Source organism: Poecilia reticulata, chromosome 4 (assembly GCF_904066995.2).
Source record: "Poecilia reticulata chromosome 4, P_reticulata-male-v2, whole genome shotgun sequence".
Classification (NCBI taxonomy): Eukaryota; Metazoa; Chordata; class Actinopteri; order Cyprinodontiformes; family Poeciliidae; genus Poecilia; species Poecilia reticulata.
The window spans coordinates 12,733,743-12,757,791 of record NC_088833.1 but is presented as its reverse complement, the minus strand read 5'-3'; the positions used below and the strand labels follow the sequence as shown (position 1 = coordinate 12,757,791).

The window sequence follows — 24,049 nt, the reverse complement described above, 5'->3', positions numbered from 1 at the left end:
ATGACAATTTCACTTGAGTTCCTCCATGCTTTTATAAAACACAATGTATTAGCCTTGAAAACCCAACCCCCTAAAACCATTCATTACATACACAACTTAGCCATTACCCTTAAGTAATGGGCTTGGCTTAGTAAATCATGTCAGCCCTACTGACTCCCCTTAAGACACTCTGCATTTAATTAATTCACAACACATCTAAATTACCATCTGTGGTTGAAAGAATGGAAATTTTGTTCACCATGTCTGGTTTTAGACCATCTTTAAACCACTGGACATCAAGCTTTGCATGAATCTCAGTTAGTTGGTCCTCCATTTTCTGGTTGTTTAACTGTGAGGCTCTATTTGACAGAAAGTAGGATATTTCACAAGGAAAAATGGCTTGACATCTCAATTTTCTGTCAAATGTCAAACTACTGCATCTGACTGATACTAAGTTCAGATCCCCAAGTAGGCTAATATGGTGCGTTAAAGGGTATAAAGATAATTAGAATAAATCTAGTAATTTTATTTATGTAGGTAAATAAATAAAAAAAACAACTACTGTTTCCGTTAAGTGTTTCACTGTAAATGTTGTTTTTAATGTCTTAAAACCAGCAATAATATTTTTCATTTCTTTCTAAGCTTTACAGGCAGCCAGTTTAATGACACTAACAAACAACACGCCGTTTTATCTGTTTCAGTCACTGCTGCCACACCAGCTTTTCTTTCTACTCGGTCTGAAATTGTAAGATCTGTTTTCCCCTCTGGAACTGACAGTAGCTCAATAAACTTGGTAGGAAATGAAAGAGTGGGATTTTACACATTTGTGTGATTGTCTCTGTCTGCCTGCTAGACCCATATCCTTTAATCAACCTTCCGTCCCACCTCTTGTTGGGATTAAATCCCCAGGAATTGTCGGTGCATGTCTTTGTCTCCTGCAGAACTCAATGATATCACTCACAGGGTGTGTCTGAGTGACCTGCCATTGACTTTTTTATTGGCTCTAAGCGATACACACCACAAGTGCCTTTTTGTGTCTCATTATTATATTGTGTGTGGGGCATCTCAATCCCTGCAGTGTGGATTAGCCACCACCCCCACCCATCCTCCTTCTTCCAACTAGAAATCTCATTAATCATCAGTCAGGTTAAAAGCTGCACACTTAAATCTCCAAACAGCAAAATCTGGCAGTTCTGCAAACCAGGCAACGTCAGAAGTCATAGAGCCAAACAATGGGAAGATAGGTGGGGCAGTGGGTGATCTGTGTGAGTGCATGCTTGCTTAGGGGTGGTATTATACTACAGCACTCACACCTGGGGTGTCAGTAGTAGACAGGACAACAGATGGAAAGGAAAAACAAGGCCTGGGTGGTTCAGATATAAGGAGATCTCATCATCATTCTTGCACATTTTTCTGCGTTTCTATTCATCAAAACTCTGAAGGATGTTACCCAAAGGTAAATGGCATGGTTTGACTAGCAGTTTAAAAAAAATTATGTTGAGTAAGAAAAAACTTAGCTGAAAGAAGTTTTATTTGTGCATGTTGATAACATTACTTTTTATTACTGAAAGCACTTAGAAAAGACTGGTTTTGCAGTTCTGCACACTAGCAGTGCTAGTTAATGTGATCCAACATGAAGAAAAACTGTAAAATGCTGCAGTACAGTCACAATAGACAAGTGTCAGTAGTGTTAATTGCCTCTGCACCTCCTGGTGGGCTCTTGGGCTGCAGTTTAGAGACTTGTGAAGTGAATGTTTGATTTGTGTGTGTGTGTGTGGGGTATGGTAGTTTTTTGCTTAGCAGAGCAAAATATTGCTGATGAAGTGAAAAGGATGTCGTTGGCGCTGATCCATGCACCACTGCCTTTGTCTGGGGACCGCGGATTGAGGGGTGGTTAGAGGGTGTGTTCCCTCAAGGTCACTCTCGCTTCAGAGCTCCTATACTGCATATTTATGGGAGCTGCATGAACACATGATTTAGAATACTTCAACATTTGAGCCTTAAAATGCATTTAAACAAGGTGCTAATGTATTTTTTTAAAGAAATGTTACAGTTTTGTTATGTGTTAGAATTATTACAAAATTAATATAAATTTTCTAGAATTTCTCCTTTAGTATATCCAGATTTGCAGCACATATTATGTGTTGAAATGGTGGCTCTTTTTTCACGGCAGTGCAATCTAGTGGTTTGACCTCCTACTGTATGTTGACCTGATTTATAAATGGACGTGCCATGGCACAGCAGTGTCACAAAATATCAACCTTTACCTAGTGTGAATTAGGTTAACCGGTTGGTTGCACAACTGTGACTGAAATCATAAAATATACTTATGAAAAAATTTATTTAGCCTTTTTGACTTCTTGTAGTTTCTGACATTTCTCAAATCCTGGCTCCAGTACATTTTTTTCAGTGTAGCAGGTAATAATTATTTTATCAGTCCTCAGAAAATGTGTTAACTTGCTGAAAGGAATGCTTAAAAATAACTGGAAATTAAGCTGTAAATCGTTTGCAGACATTGTGTGGAAAGGGGCAGACTTGATAAAAATTTAATCACTGCAGATCTTCTTGGAGTCGACAGTGACACATGGTGGGGAAATATATTCAATGCAGTTGTAATTTAGTAGAAGCTGACCTATAGAAAGTACTTATATTTATCTTAGAAGAATCTTCAGATCAAATGGGTTTAACATGACTTAGTCCCACGATTTTAACATTTGGGTTTTTTCCCCCCCTCAGAACAACTATTTGGTGTTCATGGCCGAGCTGTTCTGGTGGTTTGAGGTGGTTAAGCCGTCTTTTGTAAAGCCAAGAATGCTTGACAATGAAGGGACAGGCAAGTAATAAATTCAAGCAATATAATTCAAGTTATGTCATGCAAGTTACGATGGTGTCTTGTTTGTTTGAAAATGTAGTATAAAAAGTTAAATACAACATACTTGTAGGTTTCCTAAACTGGAAATAGTAACAGAATAGTGGAGTAAGGATCTGCATTGGGAAAACAAATTTTCTCTCCGTTTCACCATTCCAGAACCATCATCCATATTGAAAAGTATGCCTTTCATTCCAATCTCCAAAGCTACCAAGAGAAGTTTCATGGAAAGACCTCCAAGTCCTGAAAGACCCAGGTAGAGTGTTGCAAGAATTTTGTGTAAAGTTATGTTGATTCGCGAGATTTAAAAATGAAAAATTGTCATCTTTTTCTGTAAATGTATAGTTTACCCCTTCGACCCCAGCCACGTAACACAGGTAATTATAATTTTCACAGTAAGAACATTAGCTGTTTTATTGGGCAATTTAAATTCTATTGTTTTTACCTGTTTTCTATCTGATTTTTGTTATCCAGGAGATATCAAGAGGTCTAGCTCCATGTCTTTTGTTGATGGGAATCTAGGAACATGGCCCAAAGAGAAAAGGTTGGTAATTACATCTACTTATCAAGAGATATGGTTATTTTGAGTTAAATCTAAAGAGCTCACTGAGTTAAATTAGCCACTAATCACATACCTGCAGATTTATTTACAGTTTTGTTCTTTCGTTATAGGTCTGGGCCTTATGGGGTGTCATTTGACATCCCCTTTGACAAAGGGGATTCCTTTCCTGCTGTACCTTCCTCTACACGTGGAATGGTTAGATCTATCAGCACTGATGATGGTTCTGGTTTCAAGGTCCAGCACATGCCTCGTGGAATGAAGAGGAACCTGTCGTTCCAGCCAGTGAATGGTCAGAGCATTGGTATCCAGGAGGAAGGCTGCCCAGAACGCCTTGCAGGAGTGGAGTCCTGCAGGCAAGCATTCCCCAACGGACAAGGAAGTGTCCTGACATCAGCTCCCTCTATGGAAGAAGCCCTCCAGATCATCCACAACCCAACCAGACCACCTGTAGAGGGAATCAACAATGGTTTCTTTCTGCACAGCCAAGACCCTGGGAATGGTGCTGGTGTCTTGGACCCTCTGCCAGAATCTGATTCCAAAGAACTTTTGAGCACCGCAGACACCACCGAGGTGGACACTGGCATTCACATCCGGACAGAGGACATGCTGGATGAAGACTCCTCTTTGAAAGACCTCTCCGTAAACATGGACCTGGATGTGGACACGCCAAGCCCCTCTCCAAGCAATCAGAGCAAATCTCCCTCGGGAGTGAAATTGACTAGCTTTGCCGAGCAGAAGATGAGGAAGCTTAGTCCATCAGCACCAGATTCAGGCAGAGGAAGCAGCAGCTCCATGAAGACCACTCCAGAGGGCTCAGAGTTTGCTCTCCCACTGTCAGTCTCCTGGGCACCAACACCTGAGCACAGCCCCATCCGTCAACAAAACACACCAGCCATTACTGCTCAGGCAACACCCACATCTGTCCAGCTTCCACCCAATGACCCTGCACAGGTCATGGCTACAGAGATGGTGCAGCTGAGGATAAGGCTTGAAGACAAACGAAAAGCCATTGAAGCTCAAAAGAAGAAAGTGGAAGCTGCTTTTACGAGGCATCGGCAGAAGATGGGCCACTCAGCATTCCTCAATGTGGTAAAGAGGAAAGCTGATGGGGCTGCTAGTGGGGAGGAAGGGGTTCAAACTGATGGAGAAGGAAAGTTGGCGAGCACAAGTCCCACATTTAAATTTGGCCGGAGCAAGGCGGACACACCTGACGGAGCAGAACAAAGCACCACACCCTCTTGTTGGCAGAAGACACCAGGTTCAGGAGATGAGGGTGGACAAAGCCATGCTCAGATCACTGAAGCAGATCTCTCAGAGTATACACGTTCAATCGAAAAGCTTAACCACTCTTTGGCATTTCTCCAAGCTGAGATGCAACGTTTAGCTCAGCAGCAGGAAGTGATCATGGCCATGAGGGAACAACAGCATCAGCAAGCCTGGGTCATTCCCCCTCCTCATTCAAACCCCTCACCACAGAAACATCCTCGCCCTGGAGCTGTTACCCGCTCTTCTGGGCCTTCTTCCCCTGCCGACTCACCTCTTTCAACCCATCGCTCTCCAACCAGCATCAAACGCAAATCGGCCTCCTTCCACTCACGCAATCCTCGCACGGCTCGACCCAGTGAGCTTAAGCTGGCACCGTACAGTCGTGTCCTAACTGCACCGCAGTCAGTCGATAGCATCCCGAGGCTGCGCAGGTTTTCTCCTTGCCAGCCTTTGACAAGCTCCTTTATTTATATGGGGGAGAAACCAGCAGCTGCCGGTCCAGAAACAATCGGCCAAGATGGGGATAATACTAAGGAGACAGATTCCATCCTGTCCCCCAAGAGGGAGCTGGCGAGTATTTGTGCTGTCTCCTTCCCTCACAACTCCCCTAAGCTGCAGACCAAAACAGAACAAAGTGAAGTAGATGCAAACTTCTCCAACCAGGAAACAAAATCTCACACCCATGATGAGATTTTAGACACCGTAGAAGATGACCAGAGCAGCACAGTTCAGAAATCATTTTTTGAACTTAAACCCACCATTGAGTCTTCATTCCCTGAGGTTCTTGCCCACCCTGTAGTAGAAACCTTCACAGTGACGCCCTCAGAGTTACCTCCAAAGCCAGAACAGTCCAGTCAGGCCAAAAGTAGTCTGATTGAGGTTCCTCTGATGGCCATGAAGTCTACGGAGGATTTGACAATTGATGACGGTTTGGAGATGGAACAAGGCAGTGCTGAGAGTGCAGATGATGAGCAAAGGTTATGCCATGGATTCTTCTTTAAGGTAATTTCAGTTCTATCAATTTTGTCAAGAAATACACAGGAGTATCAAGACACAACTTTTGATAATGGAATCTTAATGTGCACCTTTAACACTGCTGTGGGGAAAATGAGCAATTATATATTCATTACAGCATAGCCCTGTTTGTTTTGGTGTGGAAAGCTTCTCGCCCCAAACATGATGAGATTAATAGTTGAGTGGCTACATGTCGGCTAAGGACACCATCGTCTTTTCTTGCACAGCATCTTAGATTGCTTTTAGCTGCTGTCTGGGCTCCGATGTAGGTCAGAAAAGTGGGGCTGCTGTGAATAATTCAGGGACAGCTGTGAAAATGTGGGGTGGGATACAGGTTGACTTGAATGTAAAGCTTAGGGGATGTTTGGTCTCTTTAAAGAAAACCAGTTTGTCTTTAAACTGAAAAATGAATTGGCTTTTATTTAACTAATTAATTTATTCTTTAGATATACCTTCTAGTTATTTACTAAGTCTAACTAAATATGTTTTTTTCTTTTTCTTGAGTTATTTACAGTGCTTTTATAAAAGATTAACTCATACAAACCTTCAAGTTAAAAGAATACTTTGCATCACTCTGTTTACCCATAAGTAGTTATGATGCATTTTATGTAGCATGACAGTATATGCATACTAGTAATAAAATTGCCACAGGAGCTCTAAGTCTTTTTTGGCAAACTTAAAAAGTCACTTTTGTTAACCATCAGAATAATAATTTACTACAAAATTACTTAATTACTTCCTTCTCCTTGCTGTCTTTGGCTTTCATCAGGAGAATGGCAAGGCAGAGGAGAACATGGCACAGAGGAGAGCTGCACTGCTGGAGAAAAGGATGAGGAGAGAAAAAGAGAGCCAGATAAAGAAGATGCAGCTGGAGGCCGAGTTGGAGCAGAAGAAAGAGGGAGCTCGGTATGCAAATGTACAATTTTCCATCCATCCATCCATCCATCCATCCATCCATCCATCCATCCATCCATCCATCCATCCATCCATCCATCCATCCATCCATCCATCCATCCATCCATCCATCCATCCATCCATCCATCCATCCATCCATCCATCCATCCATCCATCCATCCATCCATCCATTTTCTGTCCATCCATTTTTTCCATGCATTTTCTTTACACCTTTGTCCCTCAGTGGGGTCGGGAGGGTTGCTGGTGCCCATCTCCAGCTAACGTTCCGGGCGAGAGGCATGGTACACCCTGGACAGGTCGCCAGTCCGTCGCAGAATTTACAACTTTCCTTTGTTAAAATAAAAAATCAGCTTAGTCTTTGCCGTTATCTGAATTTGTCACATTTTTGTTTGTTTGCGACTATATGTTACATTGAGTTTCTCTCCTTCAATTTCTAATTTTTAAAGTTTATAATTTTGTTTTGTTTAATGTTGATTTTCTTTGTCATTAAATGTTTTTAAAAAATTACAAGAATAAGAAGTTCCCTGAATATACGAATTAGGTCCTTGGAGTCGACCTAAATACAGTGACTGAGCTTAACTTTTTACGATCTATATATCTGTATAGATTTCAAAATTATACATGAAGGTTCCCAGTATTTCAACTGGAAAACCTCCCTATTTTTGATAGCATTTTTAAACCTCAATCTCCATACTTCTTCTTCTTCTGTTCCTCAACATGCTCAGACTGAAAGCAGAGGAGGAGCGTGTCAGGAAGGAGGAGGAAAAGGCCAGGAAGGAGTTCATCAAGCAGGAGTACCTCAGGAGGAAGCAGTTGAAGCTAATGGAGGACATGGACACCATCATCAAACCCCGACCTGCCAAGCAGAAGCGGGGTCGACCCAAGTCCATCCACCGGGACAGCATGGACTCCCCAAAGACCCCTGTGAGAGCTCCCACAGGTATCCAGAAGGACTTGGTTCAGAAACAGCTGTCCTGTCTTTCAACTCATTGTCCCGTACCTGAGAAACTGTGTTTTTACAAAAATATGTAAAACCATTGCACTCTAACATACTTAAAGAACAGCATATCTTTAGGATGTGCGCATGTATTGAATTTAAATAACTTTGTCCTAATTATTTAGCTCATAATATGTTGTCTTCATGCATTGTATGGTTGTGATGACTGACTGTTGTTTCACTGACCTCCACATTGCTCTGTGACATGGCTGCCACAGTGAGTGGTTTTGTTTCCATTTGTGGTGTCTGTGTAATCGTGTCACGCTGTGCCACACTTTGCTGTCTCACATCCAGGTTCACGCCAACGTTTCTTTTCAGTCTCCAGCTTGTCTCTGGCTTCGCTGACCTTGGGCGACAGCGACAGTGTTCACTCAGACAAAAGAGCGTCAAGGTAAGATCTGCTTACAAGTGTATTATTGCAAGCAGAAAGTATACAATTGAAGTATATATATATGAATATGTAGATTATAGTCACATATACAGTAGGGGCTACTGATGAAAATTTTATAATAAAAATCAACAGCTGGTGTGACTTTGGTTGGAAATCTTGATTAAATGTATTTTTCCACTCTAACATGCTCTCTTTAAATTTTTCCTCTTTGCTACTTTTTTCCTGCTGTTTCACACATCAGAAGTTCTAGTTTAGCTTCTAGCAGTCTCTTCTACTTTCTGAACTCTCCCAAACAGAGAAGGAGAAGGTTAGTTTCTTCTTGGGACTTGAAGCTAAGGCCACTAATCTTTTCAGCCGTGTGCGAAGATGCTCATTACTGATTACAAAGCACTGGTCTGATTCTAGACTTCCTGTGCTTGTAAGTTTGATAACCAGAATCTTCACAGTTCTGACTCCCACATGATGTATCTCATTATAAAGCATTTCACAGCCTTTATGTTATAAACAAACAGGTTACAAGCGGCCTCGACACATAAAGACATGGTTTACAAATAAATGCTCCACGCATCCGGATGTTTGTGAGGAAATGCGATATGCACGTGGGCTGTAAAGTGCTTAATAGCGAGATACAGAGTAAGCTTTGAAAAAGAACACCCACTATGCTTCTCACTCACCCATCTACAGTTCTAATGCACACTCCTGTTAGATTCACAGCTGACTAAACATGAAGGGGAACCTTTTTGTTTAAAAGCACGGTGTCACAGAGCCCACTCTGCATAAAATAACATTATCAAGTCATTGCTTTGTCATATAATAAACACATGTAAGGTAAAAAAGGAAGGCTTAAATGACTTGTTAATGTGCATTCACAAAACACTCTACTGAAAGTTTAATGCAAGTTTGTCTTTAATTGCTCTTATTGCAAAATAGGAGCAAGTAAAAGCTGCACTATATCTGATGGACCTGGTCCACATTATGCTCCTCCCCCAGCCTGCGCTTGCAAACTCTGTTGTTTTCCTGCCTTCTGCAACAACATCAAACCAAGCCCTTGCTTTTGATGACCAAACTGAAAATCACCCTGCCTTGCTTACACTGTACTCTGCTGATCATTGAGGTTTAGCTCACATGCAGGACAGGTGAGCTAAAAGTCAGTGTGTGTATACGTCTCTGTGTGTGTGCGTGTGTATGTGTGTTTTAGGCCAGACTCTGCCGATGGCTTTCTTTCACCGAGCCGCTCCAGCAGCAGAAACGGAGAAAAAGACTGGGAAAATGCCTCAACCACCTCTTCTGTTACATCCAACACAGAGTATACTGGTGGGTATAGCTTACGCAAATTTGGCCTTTTTTTCATTTGGAGATGTTAACATCACTTAAAATATCATAGTTCTAAATACACAGATTGATACTGAAAACTCTGGCTTTTATAATACATATGTATTCCCTTCTCAGACCACAACATGACTCTGAAATCTTCATACATGATTTATGAAAGTGTTAAAATAGGGACCAAGTTTGTTGTAACTGAAATAGTGTCATCCTGATTTCTACTACTCAGGACCAAGGCTGTACAAAGAGCCCAGTGCCAAATCTAACAAGCACATTATCCAGAATGCTCTGGCCCACTGCTGCCTCGCAGGCAGGGTCAACGAGGGGCAAAAGAACAAGATCCTGGAGGTAACAGCTTGGACTATTACTGCTCTAAACATAGGTGCCTTGTTGACAGCAGGGATGATGCATGTGACTTTAACGTCCAGTTTCCAAGTGTTATTGATTAGTTTTATTTGGAGATTCACTGATCTGAAATTACTTGACTGATTTTCAATGGCTGATTATGCATAGCTGTTTTCAGCCATTTAGCCATTTCTGATTTATTTTTCAGATCTATAAATAAAAGTCGTATTATTTTTATATATACATTTGCATGAACTGAAAATGTAGCATTTTTAAAGAATTAATAAATAACAGAACTTTCTTTCTTTCTTTTTCACACTAAAAATCTGAAAAACAAAAAGGAATAATTTATTTTTGTGTGCATCTTAAAATTTACAATACATACACTGTCATATTCACTAAATTAGAATATATGTTCAGGTGATGCTTGTTCACCAGGTATTAAACATCCTTTTCATTAAGCCCACATTTCTGAATTCTGGATATTTTACAACAAACATCATGTTGGTGTCAATATATACACCAAATGTGTGTGTAATTAATCAGTGTGTGTAATTAATCAGTTATTCAGCTTCAGTTATACTGAGCTGAATAACTGAAATATATAAAAATGTTCAATATTGCTCTTGAGATTGTAAATTATCTTATTTAACGTTGGTGTTGAGCACAATTAGCATGGTTTGCATTGCTAAATGTAAACATCAGTCTCTGTGTGTTTTCCCTGTAGAATGCACTGAAATAAAGAGGAGGCCAGTCAAGATCTTTTAAGCATGTGTTACTCTGACATTAGGCTTCTTATTTGTTACTTTAACAGGAAATGGAAAAATCAGAGGCCAATAACTTCCTGGTTTTGTTCCGGGATTCTGGCTGCCAGTTCCGATCCCTCTACACCTACTGCCCCGAAACACAGGAGATCAACAAACTCACAGGGATCGGTCCAAAGAGCATCACTCGCAAGATGATCGATGGACTCTACAAGTACAACTCGGACAAGAAGCAGTTTAGTCAGATACCGGCAAAGACCATGTCAGCCAGTGTGGACGCTGTGACCATCCACAACCACCTCTGGCAAACCAAAAAGCCAGCCACCCCTAAAAAAGTAGTGCCTGCACAGTCCTAATAGAACTCTGTACCCCCAATCAGTACCCATCTCAGTTTGCACTTCGCTGTACATATCCATAAGGATTCCAACACCTGCAATGCCAGTTTGATGAATGCTTATTTATCTTTTTTATGTTAATTTATCCTCACTGCATTCCTATCGCTGTCTATCGCTGTCTATCTTGCAGTTGAGTCAATCTGACAGGAAGCATCAGATTATGAAAAACTGGAATGTTACCGTTGAACAAGTTATTGACAACGTTTGAGTCAGTCTTTATAGGTACGTATGAGTATTGTTTTGTTTTATTACGTGCTAAAAGTGGGAAAATAGACAGTATGAATGCAAAGACATTTTACGTGGTAACCTGAAGCACTGAATGTTTTCATGTACAGATGGATTTCTGTTTGTATGACTTTGTTGATGCCGGGCCTTATGCACATTTTTTTTCTGTGTGTGAATGCATTGAAGGAATTGTTAGGTTGAAACTTTTTGGGTGTTTTGAAGGGCACCTCTTTTCTTTAACGTCTATGGATTTTACAGTTTGTATGAAACGGTTTGTGTGACTGTCAAAGGGCCAAAAACTAATTTCATACAGCTAGTGTTAGCCACACAATTCACGTGTGTTCAGCTCAACAAAGCCAAGCGGTTTCAGCTTTTACAGAACAATTTTGGGAGTAGAAGAATGTCGCTGAAAGTCACTGGTTCTTCACCTGTAGGATACGACACCTAGTGACGATTCATGGTATAATATATAATGGATGCATAATATTGGGTGAGATTTGCATTTGTAGTGATACAGATGCAAAAATGACATTAAGGATGAATGATTCTGTCACACTGGTTCTTTTAACTCTGGAGAAGTTTTATAGCTGGTTTGTGAACAAAACCAAACAGCTCAGTATTATTTTATTTATTTAATCCTGCAAACAGCACCATGTAGGAACCTTACAATCAATAACAATAATTTATAAAACATTTCCACCTGCTGGTTAGAGGAATATGACTGAAACTCAAGGAATAAATATTGCTCCTTTTATTCTAATGTAACTAAATTCTTCTAGTATTTTAACTGTATTACTAAACTCAAGATTTAAACTCTTCAAATAATAATACTTATAATATCTACACTTATGAACATTGCGAGGCAATTCCACTAAGCACCAAAATACAGTCGGTCAATAGAGCAATTTTTTTCACCCAGTTGTGAAGTAAGTCAACCATACATCCAAGTAGTAGGAAATTCTATAGAAAATAACCAATAAAAAATAAGTTGCCATATGTCATGTATATGTTGACCTTTTGAACATAAATAGGTTTTAACTTAAGTAAGTTATCATATAGTTTGTGTAACAGCAGCCTATTTGTATGTTGTCCTCAAACACATTATTAAAGCTCTGTAATGTGGTAAATAAATTTATATTCTTTGCTATTTTTTAAAAATTGGAAGCAAAATAATGCAAGGAAGAGAAGCGCAGGTGAATCCAAGCTGCTGAATACGGGTAGAAACTCACCATCAGGTTTTATTGGTATCAATATTGTGTTATTTTCTCCTCCGAATGTCAGATTAACACCAGGTGTGTTTTCCTTTTTTTTTTTTTTACTAAATAAATCCTTAAACATGGTGCTATTATTTTCATATGAGTGTTTTGTGGGAAATTTGGGTATTTATTGCCACAAGAAAGCATGTAGATGCTTGTGAAAAAATGTCATTGAACATGATGGAGAGAAAGATCTATCCACAGGAAACTGTCCGCTGGCTTTTGGCTGTTTAAGGCCAAGGGGAAAAGATCATTTGAAGTGTATTGATACTGTACAGCGTGTTCATGTGAGCTTTCTGTTTGCTATGATGCCTTTGTTTGTGCTGTCATTTAACATTGCACAGTAGTTCCATTTTTAGATTGTTCTTATTTTTGTTTTTGAAATGAATAAACTTCAGCATGGCCTCAGTTTGTATGTGATGTCTATGTTCAATGTGTGTATGAAAAATACTTCAACACAAATTATGCAAATGGTCAAATTTTAAGAATGAAAATACGCAACCTTAATAATAAAACTCATTACAGCAAACCTTCGGCTACTGCCTAGGAAAGAAAATTAAACTAGAGTAACAAAGAATAAACATAATAAACTGGAATCACTAAGGAAGGACTGTAAAACAGAAACAAGAAACTTAAAAGAAACTTAAGAGTAAAGAATAAACAATTCAAAACAACTCAAGAGGTCTATAGAGCAATGTTTAAGAATTCGATGCAATATATTAAATTACAAAAAATAAAAAAAAATCTTACAGCTTTCTAACGCGTTGACTTCTTTGAGAAAGTGCGTTTCTCTGTAGTTCTGTGCATTGGGGCTAGTGGGTTCACCTATAGGGCACTATTACTACAACCGCCTCTGTCTCAGTTAACCAAAGCTGTAACGGCAAGTCGGCAACTGAATCCAAGAGAGGTAATGTAAATTTATATTACAAAAACACAAGTATTTAGGCTTCTTGTTAACACAGTCTACGGCTGACTGCTTCGAGAATAATATCAAGAATAGTAATAGCTATAACGGCTCAGTAAAGTCTTCGATTTTGCACATTTCCTTTAAAAGTTGTCGCGTTGTGGCGCTGTACTGACCGCTGGGCGTCATCGCTTCAGCTGATTGGTGGCTTACGTCTGCGTCCGCATGGCAACCGTAACCTGTGTACAAGAAGCGAAGAGGGGAGCCCTATGACAATAAACATTTCTAACATCCAAGACCCCCCCAGCCCCCTGGTGTGCTGCAAAACCTGCACAAAGAGGAAAAGAAGTGCTGACTGCGACGTATGTCGGTGCGGCTGCCTGACAGGTGAGGAGCTGACGCGGCTGCGCTGTGATCTGGCGCGGTGTCGAAAATGAATGGCAGCGCTTGTATTCTGTGTTCCCGCATTCGTGTCCTGTGGAGTGGCTTTGCGTGTAAATACAGTCGCCAAACGCTGTCAGGCTCTAGTAAACAAGGCGTGTCTAGCAACGGGTAAGGTGCTGTGAAAGCTGTCAGATTTGGGCCGCAGACCCTGTTCCAGAACCGGGAAACCGGGAGCGGGATGCTGTGTTTTTGTTCGGGGCGGGGGGGTCAGCGGCTGACTGTACTCTGCCGCCCGGAGTCATCACCGCCCTCTCTTCTTCCTATTACACCGCGCATGGAGGTACAGCCATATGCTGGTGTTTCATGTTCGTGTCCGGTGTTGCAGTATTTAACCAGTCACTGGCCGATTGCATAGAATTACATCCCTGTTTCCTTTATTAGACAGATGCATCAATGCAACCTTAATTCATATCTCTGTGTTAAAGAAAGCACAATAAACCTAATTGAAGTCATCTTCAAAATAGGAAAAAAATGACCATTTTAATTGTATAATAAAGTGTCAACTAGTAAATACAGTCTTATATGGAGTCTTACTCGATTCATCACAGTACTAATTACATACTAATTACAGTAAGGCTTGCTTATTAAATAGGAGACATATTTTACGGAGAAAATTGTTCTTAAAAATGCAACAAAAATACTTAATGCTAACATTTATTTAGTTTACAAAATTCTTCATGATGTTGCTGCTCCATCCTTAAGGTTTGTCACTCTGAGCTCAGATAAAAATGACCAGAGTCGCAAGTGCGACCTCCAGAGGTGAGTCCCAAAATATAGAACTCATTTTAATAAAACTGCCTCGTCTTTTGTTGCCATGAGTCATTGCAATAGTTTGCCAAATTAAATTATAACACGTGCTAGGTTCAAAATGTTTGCACAACTGACAAAAAATATAGGTGTGTGTGTGGGATTGTAATTTGAACAGTTTAGTTGGTTTTAGTGAGATGTAAATCAAAATGTATAAGATATGTATAGAATGTGAAGACATGTAATTAGCTAATGCTGGTTTATCATTAATTCACATTTTATGTTAAAATATTTCTGATAACCATCAGCCTGTCTAGACACTGGAGGGGGACATTTTTTGTTACAGCCTAGTACCATGAATCTTTCCTTTGAAAAGTTCATTGAAATGTTTCACATTATTTATGTGTGAAATTAAAAAAAAGTTGTTAAAAAAATGATAAATAAGCAGCATTCTTTGGTAATTTTGTTATTTCCTGCAGATCATGTGACTGGTTTTGGAGCAACAGAACGTTTCACGAGGCAGCAAACACCATCCAAGTAAATAACAATTTGAGACTTCTTCTTGGTATCTTTAAGGCTAAGCAGACAAAATCTTAAAAGGGATGACTAAATGTAAAACCAGCAGCTAAGCAATCACTTCAGGATAAATTCAAAGCATTCTCAAGTTTGTTAAGGTCTTTCTTTTTCCCCAGCTAACTGCTATCTGTCAACACATCTACAACCATGACAGCCGAGGAGGTCATCAACATAAAGGAGGCCGAGGTGATCAAGCTGATCCTGGACTTCCTGAACTCCAGGAAGCTGCACATCAGCATGCTGGCTTTGGAAAAGGAGAGCGGTGTCATTAATGGACTCTACTCTGATGATATGCTCTTCCTCCGGTATAACTACACTCATCCTACAATACATGTGAAAACTGGAAAGGGTCGTACGTAAGCAGATGGTCAATGGTAGTTTTATGTAAGACAAACAGAAAGCAGTGCATATTTGGGAAGTGGATGGCGAAAAAAAAAAAAGCAAATAAAAAGCTGAATCTCCCCTCTTTACTAGATGAAATAGAATTAATTACCTTCAGAAGTTTTCTGAATAGTAAATCCACCTGTCTGAGGTTTGTTTTTATGACTTTAACCAGGCAGCTCATTCTGGATGGCCAGTGGGAAGAGGTGATGCAGTTCATTCAACCTTTAGAAGGAATGGAAAAGTTTAATAAGAAAAGGTAAAATGAAATATCTGTCAGATTATTTAGCTACATATTTTGCATCTTTTGTTCCATACGACTCAACTCTGTGCATTAGAAGAACATTTTAAGCTTTAAACTAGCAGTCAATGCTGTCATCAGTCCTTTTTCTAATACTGCTATATTTCTAGGTTTCGATACATCGTCCTAAAGCAGAGGTTCTTGGAAGCGCTGTGTGTCAATAATGCCATATCAGCTACTGAGGATCCACATAACGTATGTATAAGTTGAATTAGTTTATAGTTTATGGTATAGTAGTAATTCTAAAGATGACATTGTAAAACTTTCTCAACAATCTTCAGGTTACCATTCTAAAAATCTGAATACCAACTGTTATATGCATTAAAGAATGGTTCCTAAAGACCATTCGATTTGTAAAATGTATCCAACCGTATTGAGCCACACAAATATTAATTACATTTACAGTCTTATTGTTTTTCTTCATTGCCTTCCCCTCCACAGCTGGAGCTCACAATGCAGGAGGCTGTGAAGTGCCTCCACTGTCTGGAGGAGTTCTGCCCGACCAAAGAAGACTACAGCAAGCTGTGCCTTCTCCTCACCCTGCCTCGCCTCACCCACCACGCCGAGTTCAAAGACTGGAACCCCAGCTCGGCCCGCGTCCATTGTTTCGAGGAGGCCTTGGCCATGGTGGCCGAGTTCATCCCTGCGGACAGGAAGCTGAGTGAGGCAGGCTTCAGGGCGAGCGGGAACCGACTCTTCCAGCTGCTCATCAAAGGAATCCTTTACGAGTGCTGTGTAGAGTTCTGCCAGGTATCATGATGTGCTAAAGATACAATGGACTCCAATTATATTTAACTATGTGAGAAAGTACACAATTAAAAATGCATTGCCAGGCTTCTAAGGAAACCATTTGTATTTTTTGGGGGGGTTTTCTCGTGCAAAGCTGAGGCACATTTTTTGTTGATATTTCTGTGTCGTCTAGAGTAAAGCGACAGGTGAGGAGATCAGAGAGGGCGAGGTGTTGCTCGGCGTGGATTTGCTCTGCGGGAACGGATGCGATGAGCTGGATTTGTCACTGCTCTCCTGGCTGCAGAACCTCTCCTCCGGTGCTTTCACCTGCGCCTTCGAACAGAAGACCCTGAACATTCACGTGGACCGCCTGGTGAAACCCAGCAAGGCTGGACACGCCGACCTCCTAACTCCCCTAATCAACCGTCTCTCTCCCTGCCCGACCTCGCCCTTTCGCCAGAGACCTCATTCGGCCGACACGTACATGTCCAGGTCCCTCAACCCAGCTCTGGACGGCCTGTCCTACGGACTGGCAGCGCAGGACAAGAGAGGCATGGAAAGCAACGTGAAATCTGCGCTCAGTAGGAGTCTAGTGGAGAATAACGTGCATCAGCAGGATGACTCACCTGAGAGGTAAAAGAAAAAAAAAGGATTAAAACCAGTTTGCTGTGCTGGGTTCAAGGGATTAAAAACTCCAAATACGTTCAAAATTTATTATGTAACTATATCTTTGTTTAGAATGTTTTATCCGGAGTTACATCTACCAGTTTGATTCTACATTCACAAATGAGCTTTAAACCCAAGAAAAGATCCACAGTGTTATAAAGCTTGTAAACCCTCTGGAATCAAGTAGATATGCAGCTCACAAACGTTTTTCTGACTGATACACATTTCAAGTTTTCTTTCAGGTGTGACCTTCCAGCTCTCTGGTAATTCTTAACAAAATTGGTGACACCCATATTACAGTTTTACATAGTTGTAGGCAAGAGCTCAGGTTTTCCTGTGCTACTTTTGATTGCAGATATTGTGCACATTTAGTACAAAAATATAAATCTCAGAATGTGACTTCTGATAAAAAGCCGATTAAATTCAAAGCAAATAGGTAAAACAACTTTCTCTTTGTGCTTGGCATTCAATTTTATCCTGCTCTGCCTTTGTCATTTCAATAATTTATTTGTTTGTTGTTTGTTTTTGGTTTTTGCTTTTAGCTTGAAATACTGTTGTTTTTTTATCTGAGATATGTTAAAATGGACTTTTTTTATTTCTTTTTCTGTGTTAAGGAAACACTCACAGGGGTTGGATGGGCCCCAGACCACACGCACTCCTCTGACTCCAGGAAAAGATGGCGGGCCACCATGCAGTGCAGACATACTGGAGGTAATACAAGCTGTGTGTGTGGTCATAGCTGGTGCAGTTTATACATTAAGTACATCTTATATTTATATGGTGAAATTTTGGTACAATCTGGTATTATTAAATACACTCCGTTTACCTAAATCGTGCTGAACTTTAGATTTATAATCATGATGTCTTTATGCTTGAAAGATTCAAGTGTTGATGAACAATACATCATATGACATCATGAAATTTTTTACTGAGAAAGAAATCCAAAGCTGCTCAGTGTCGGATCAAATATTATGAGGGGATTTTCGCTAGTTTGATTTTTTTTTTTTTTCACATGTACTTTCTGCTTTAGAGAGCATGGTGTTTTATAAATGTGAAAAATCTCTTTCGAAACCTGAACTTTCACCAACGGGAGGATGTGTTCAAGGTCATGTGCAGTGCTTACGACCCCAGCTGGCTTCATTTATTTAGTTATTTATTTGTGATAGTTCAGTCACAGCTGATTTTCTTGTCCTCTAAAATTAAGTTTTTGTTCTCATCAAACTGGAGTGATCGTTACAATATTATTTTCAGGTGAGGAAAAAAAACTCCCCTTCTCAATTATGTACCGATTTGTGTTGATCTATCACAATGAATCTCTTATGAACTTGACGTTTGTGGTTGTAACCTGATTCAAAGTGAACTACTGTAGGAAATTTGAATTCTTTTGCAAGGACTTGGTGTATTTGGGATCCAATATGAACCCAGCCGTGGCATGTTGAGTAAAATCGTAAAGGTGAATGAAAATATGGTTAATTTTCACCATTTTTGTAATCTTAGGTGTGCATGTGACAGTTTAAAATCGTATTATTTACAAGAGAAGAGGCGATGAAGACCAACCTCAGCTGCTTCAGCTGAGTTGGTTTTGTGAGTTTCTTTGGGTCACTCAACTCAAAGTCAAAGAAGGATCGTCAATGTGCCTGAAAGCACCGTTGCAGCTTTAAGATATATATAATTAGATCAGTCTAATCTAAATGCTCTCAGCTTTTCTACATCATAGCTCCACACTAAATTCTTCTCTACTCTTGTTTATTAGTTTATTACTTCTCTCTTCACTATGTCTTCTTTAAGAGGTGTAAGTCATGAGCATCTGAAGCATATAATTGGATTTGATGCATGCTCATGCAAACATTGACCCATCGCTCATCTTTATGCATCTCAGTTCCTTGTGGAGAGCAAAGTGAAATTAGATTTTTTTTAAATCTATGTATGCATGTGTATGTGTGTGTGTGCGCGTGTGCGTGCGTGTGTGTGTGTGTGTGTGTGTGTGTGTGTGTGTGTGTGTGTGTGTGTGTGCGCGTGTGCGCGTGTGTGTGTGTGTGTGTGTGTGTGTGTGCAGATTGTTGTCATAGGATTAGGGTCTTTAACATCTATTTATGGATTAAGTGATGGAGGGTAAGACCTTGGAAGTTGAATGGTTAAATAATAAAAAAAAGGTTAGTCAAAGGATAATCAATGCTCTACTAGGTTAAGCACAGCATGCGCTGGTCAGTGGTTTTATTTATCTCCCAGTGGTTGTGTTTTTACAGCGCCGTGACTCCACAGAGCACATCCAGGAGTACTACAGGCAGCGGCTTCGGGTGCAGCAGCATCTGGAACAGAAGCAGCAGCAAAGACAGCTCTATCAGCAGATGCTGCTGGAGGGGGGTGTGAAGCAGCAGGACGGAGCCCAACACAACCTCACCGAGACGTTTCTTAGCAGGTGGGGGCGTCGTACTAAAGCATTCAGTTTGACCAATGAGAGAAAACGTGACATTAGTTCTACCAGGACCTGTTGCTTTGTCTAGATCCATTCAGCGGTTGGAGGAGATGAATGTGGGCATCGATCCCAAAGGAGACGAAGTGATGGCGCACTTGGGCCAGCAGTGGAATGGGTTGTCAACAAACAGCTGCACCTCCAGCCCCAGGATGGCCGACGTTCACAGCACAGAGAGGGGCCCTGTGAGGAGCAGGTCAGGAGGGTTGAGCAGCACCCCGTTGAACTCTGGGGGCCTCGGCCAGCCGTCACTCAGCGAGTCCCCAGTTACTAAAAGCCGCAGGTAAGAGCGTCTCAAGTGTCTGGTGTAACGTTTACTGTTATTTTTTACATTTGCCAAAATGTTCATGTTCATGTTCAAGATAAGGAATTACATATCATTTTGCATTTTTATACACTATAAAACAGTGGATATTATTACAGCCTAGAAGAGGCTGGGAAAGTATGGAATTTAATTTAAAGATTTTCCAGACTTTCTTCCGTCTTCCCTTCTGTCCTTTTTGTGTCTCTCCTTTTCTTTTTTTCTTACTTTCTTGCTGCTTTCTCACAGTTTCTGCCAGTTGTCAAAAATGTTCAATTTGTTTAACACTTCAGTTGAAAGTGTGCAAGAAACGTGTACCTAAATCAGATTTCAAATTTTTTATTTATTTTTTTCTATGCAACAGTAGATGTGCAGGCTTAAAATGCAATGCTATATTGTCATTTTCAGTTTGGAAAGAATCAGAGGTTCTGCCGCTGCAGCCCAAGATGATCCTGGCTGCTCCACCATCAGAAACACACACGAGGTAAACCAAATGTCCAATAACTATGGAGAAACTTCCCCTCACAAGCAAGGCTCAGACACTAAAAGACATTTAGATTCTTGTTGGAACCCGTCAGAGTTCGTTGTGTTTCTGGTCTTGTTGCAGCATGTGAAGTCCAAAGCCCAGTTTGTGCGGGTGAGTCAGCTTGAGGACACCCAGGCTCTGCGTGCCGTAGCTTTTCATCCATCTGGAGCGCTCTATGCAGTCGGCTCAAACTCCAAAACCCTGAGAGTCTGTGCCTACCCAGAAACAGTGACCAGCAGGTGGGCTTTGTTTGCCAAAGCGTGAGACAGTAAAAGAGGACGTCGATTATTATTTGCATTTATAGTTGGGTACCTTCACAGTCTGAAAGCCTGGTATGTAAGGAATTTGCTTTTGTTCTTTTCCAGGTCGGGGTAAAATGGATAAAAAGAAAATAGAATCTTAGAAAGATATGAATTTCTAAACAATAAAGTACTTTCACATTATTTATATTTCATTTACAACCATTTTCTTTAACCTGCCAGATCTCAGTTGGTGAACTTGGTGTGCTTGATTTCGCAGGACCCAACAAAGTTATATGAAATAGAAATTCTGAAATAGATTTTCTATTAAACTTGGTTTCAATAGGTACTAGATACTAAAACCCAGATATGCCAGTTTTCGTCTAAAATATCTTTAAGAAATGAATCTTCAAAAATATGGCATCTTTAATTGAAAAACGTTGTTTGTGACTTGATAAAAATATTGCATAACGTTCACTATTACACTTTAAAACGTAATAAACCTTTGCTTAAAAGATGTAATTTCCCTTTTTCTCCTAAATATTCAACACTGCAGCTAAGGTCACATGTGTCTTTTACGGTTTTGCCACTTTAGTGGTTCCGGTGCAGCCAAACAGCCGTCGGTGCGTTTCAGACGAAACAAACATCACAAAGGCTCAATCTACTGTGTGGCTTGGAGTCACTGTGGACAGCTGCTAGCCACCGGCTCCAACGACAAATATGTTAAGGTTTTGCCCTTCAATGCAGACAGCTGCAATGCCACAGGTACAGTTTGACAGGTTTAGTATTGCTTTTCTTTTTTTCTATCTATATGAGTACAGTTGAAAATGCCAGTGAAGACAGAAAATTTAATTTCCACTCGCAAACACTGTCTCGCTGCTTAAAAGCAAATGTTTCCATGATTCAGGCCCAGACCTGGAGTTCAGCATGCACGATGGTACCATAAGAGACCTGGCGTTTATGGAGGGTCCTGAGAGCGGGGGATCCATCCTGATCAGTGCCGGGGCTGGAGACTGCAACATTTACACAACAGACTGTCAGAGAGGACAAGGCCTTCATGCCCTGAGCGGACACACAGGTAACCCAGTGGTAAAAACACCACTCTTTGTTTTACAACTCTGATATTTTTCAAACCCATTCAAAATTGAAAGTACGGCACCACGAGAGAGTCACAATAAAAAAAAAACAGCGTAATGCTATTATACCTTGATAGGTCACATTCTGACCGTGTGCACATGGGGCGGTTGGATGATCGCCTCCGGCTCCCAGGATAAAACGGTCCGGTTCTGGGACCTCCGTGTGCCCAGCTGTGTTCGGGTGATTGGCACATCTCTGCATGGATCAGGTGAGTCAAAACACGGACGATGCAGATTTTAACTCAACATTTGATCTGCTGCGGTTCACTAGTCCACACTGCCCAAGCAGTCATATCATTTAAGTCAACCATGTCAAGTTAAATTGTACAGGAAGATATAACCACCACATCCTCCTCCTTATAACTATTGATCTGTTTTAAACAATTTTTTTATATAATATCAAAAAGTCCTTGTGTAATTAAATAAGAATTCAAGTTTTGTCAGTCACATGGTTGGAGTTTATTTTTTATCATTCATTTATTTTTATCTAAAAAAAATAAAAAATGAAAAACTCCAGCAACCTCCAGTTTATCTCAATAAAAGAAAAAAAACAATTCAACTCGGTCTCAATTCTCTTTTTTTTTTTTATCCAAAATGATATATTAGGTATCTAGTAGAACCAGGAAGGTTATAATAAACAGACTGGATGTTTCAAAAACATACATACCTTAAAATATATGCTTTAAATCAGCTTGAGCCAGTTCTAAGATGTGCTTCCCCCTTGTCGCTCAGGAAGTGCCGTTGCTTCAGTGGCGGTGGACCCCAGCGGCCGCCTGCTGGCCACCGGTCAGGAGGACAGCACCTGCATGTTGTACGACATCCGAGGGGGACGCATAGTTCAGACCTTCCGCCCCCACGGCAGCGACATTCGCTCCGTGCGCTTCTCGCCGGGAGCCCATCATCTCCTCACCGGTTCCTACGACAACAAAATCATCATCAGCGACCTGGAAGGTGCCCATGTCGTTTGTGAGCAAAGAAAACGACCACTTAACAGCATGTGCAGCTAACCCTGACCTTCTGACTCCAGGTGACTTGACGAAGCCGCTCCCTCAGACGCTGGCCGGCGAGCACTGGGACAAGGTGATCCAGTGCAGGTGGCACCCACGTGACCAGACGTTCCTCTCCTCGTCTGCCGATCGAACTGTCGTCCTCTGGGCTCCGGGGCCCTGAGAATTTCAAGAAATTAGCTGTTCACAAGAGCGCAGTTTACTCTGTTTAGATCAGCCTCTATGTGTGTACTGCAGTGATGGTGTTTTGAAGACTTGATGCACTGAAAGCCACCTGTGTGAATTGGAATGCTACTGCGGTACGTCGGTGTGATTCTGTCACCGTGGGACACTATAAAGTCTGTGTGTGTGTGATGTCAAAGGTCAACTGTAGCTAAAGGTGGATCTAAAAAAATTTTCAAATTATCAAAGGAAACAAAAATTTATGTGCAGTTGTAATTTGGTTTTAGTGTAAATCACAAAGCCTCCAAAGTACTTTTCATTCTTCTGTTTGCTTGTTATATTGTGATTGAAAGGGTGGATGACATGAAAAGAAGAGAAAACTAAGTTCACTTCAAGCACACTTTAAAACCTGCTTCAGTTCTTTAACGATGCACTGAAATGTTTTATCAATATTTTGTCAAATTGATGAAAAAAAAGGAATAGAAATATAAAGAATTTACCTTTTGTTGCAACATTGCACAGCGTTTCACAGCTCATCAAAGCACAGTGTTGTCAGTGGTTACCATGGGAATCAGTGTCTGGACTCAACATTGCGGAAGGAAGCAACATTTAGTTTTATGCATTTCATAACGTGCCTTTATTAAACATGTGCAGAGAGTTGGCTTTTTTTCTGATTGCATTTCTATGCCAGGTCAAAGTAAATATTTTAAACATGTCATCAATGCAGAAAATTAGAAGGAGCATTTTGACTGTGCACATATGTAAAATAAATGATTGCCATGTTATCGTTAAAGATTTTTTTATTAATTAGGACATGAAGACTGAAAACGTGACTTATCCTGTTTTATTTTGGTTATCAATAAAATGAAAAGTAAATGTGTTTCGGGCCAAATTTTGTCATCGAGGCAGCAACATCACTGAACTAAAGGTTTTTATTCATCCCACAGGGTGTTTATAAGCTGATGCTGTAAGACTTGAAGATCATTTTTGAAAACTGGTGATAAGAAAACTAAAAATGGGATGCAGAGGGAAAACACAACCCAACCCGAGTTCTGGCCTCATGACCCCCACTGCAGGTCTTTCTCCTCTCTTACAACCCATGTTCCTGTCTGGTAACTGTTAAATAAAAACCACTAGACCAGTCAAACCTATC

At 40.6% G+C, this 24,049-nt stretch overlaps 2 protein-coding genes across 9 annotated transcripts in view; both read left to right on the top strand.

Moving 5' to 3' along the window:
* The window catches only part of camsap2a (calmodulin regulated spectrin-associated protein family, member 2a), a 42,957-nt gene extending 30,245 nt beyond the window's left edge, over positions 1–12,712 (top strand). For 3 of the 5 annotated variants that reach the window (XM_081606245.1, XM_081606243.1, XM_081606242.1), the window contains 11 exons: positions 2,716–2,812; positions 3,008–3,104; positions 3,194–3,225; positions 3,323–3,392; positions 3,521–5,678; positions 6,460–6,596; positions 7,331–7,545; positions 7,897–7,993; positions 9,192–9,307; positions 9,549–9,667; positions 10,479–12,712. In XM_081606245.1, the coding sequence (XP_081462371.1) occupies positions 2,716–2,812; positions 3,008–3,104; positions 3,194–3,225; positions 3,323–3,392; positions 3,521–5,678; positions 6,460–6,596; positions 7,331–7,545; positions 7,897–7,993; positions 9,192–9,307; positions 9,549–9,667; positions 10,479–10,784 (3,444 nt within the window). In that variant the 3' untranslated portion in view covers positions 10,785–12,712. The remainder of the gene's footprint in view (positions 1–2,715; positions 2,813–3,007; positions 3,105–3,193; positions 3,226–3,322; positions 3,393–3,520; positions 5,679–6,459; positions 6,597–7,330; positions 7,546–7,896; positions 7,994–9,191; positions 9,308–9,548; positions 9,668–10,478) is intronic. The other 2 variants (XM_081606246.1, XM_081606244.1) reach the window with 1 other exon arrangement.
* A 748-nt stretch (positions 12,713–13,460) lies between these two features.
* On the top strand, positions 13,461–23,776 carry LOC103463507 (WD repeat-containing protein 47-like). Of its 4 annotated transcripts, none has more exons than XM_081606248.1 (17): positions 13,461–13,595; positions 14,879–14,936; positions 15,092–15,280; positions 15,532–15,615; positions 15,768–15,852; positions 16,099–16,407; positions 16,580–17,019; positions 17,667–17,763; positions 19,299–19,471; positions 19,557–19,808; positions 20,235–20,310; positions 20,434–20,591; positions 21,187–21,356; positions 21,499–21,669; positions 21,805–21,936; positions 22,460–22,678; positions 22,755–23,776. In XM_081606248.1, the coding sequence occupies exons 3-17, from the start codon at positions 15,123–15,125 to the stop codon at positions 22,895–22,897; spliced, it is 2,667 nt and encodes an 888-aa protein (XP_081462374.1). In that variant the 5' UTR covers positions 13,461–13,595; positions 14,879–14,936; positions 15,092–15,122; the 3' UTR covers positions 22,898–23,776. The 4 variants fall into 4 exon arrangements, with proteins under 4 accessions (XP_081462374.1, XP_081462376.1, XP_081462375.1 ...); XM_081606249.1 differs by lacking the exon at positions 13,461–13,595 and adding an exon at positions 13,733–13,760; XM_081606250.1 differs by lacking the exon at positions 14,879–14,936 and having other exon boundaries at positions 13,522–13,595.
* The last annotated feature ends 273 nt before the right edge of the window (positions 23,777–24,049 follow it).

Excerpts from the sequence above, each read along its gene's own strand:
- LOC103463507 (XM_081606247.1), top strand. The coding sequence starts at position 15,347 with ATGGTAGTTTTATGTAAGACAAACAGAAAGCAGTGCATATTTGGGAAG. Across the intron at positions 15,616-15,767 it reads GAAAAGTTTAATAAGAAAAG|GTTTCGATACATCGTCCTAA; the intron begins GTAAAATGAAAT and ends CTATATTTCTAG. Across the intron at positions 21,670-21,804 it reads TGCCCTGAGCGGACACACAG|GTCACATTCTGACCGTGTGC; the intron begins GTAACCCAGTGG and ends ATACCTTGATAG.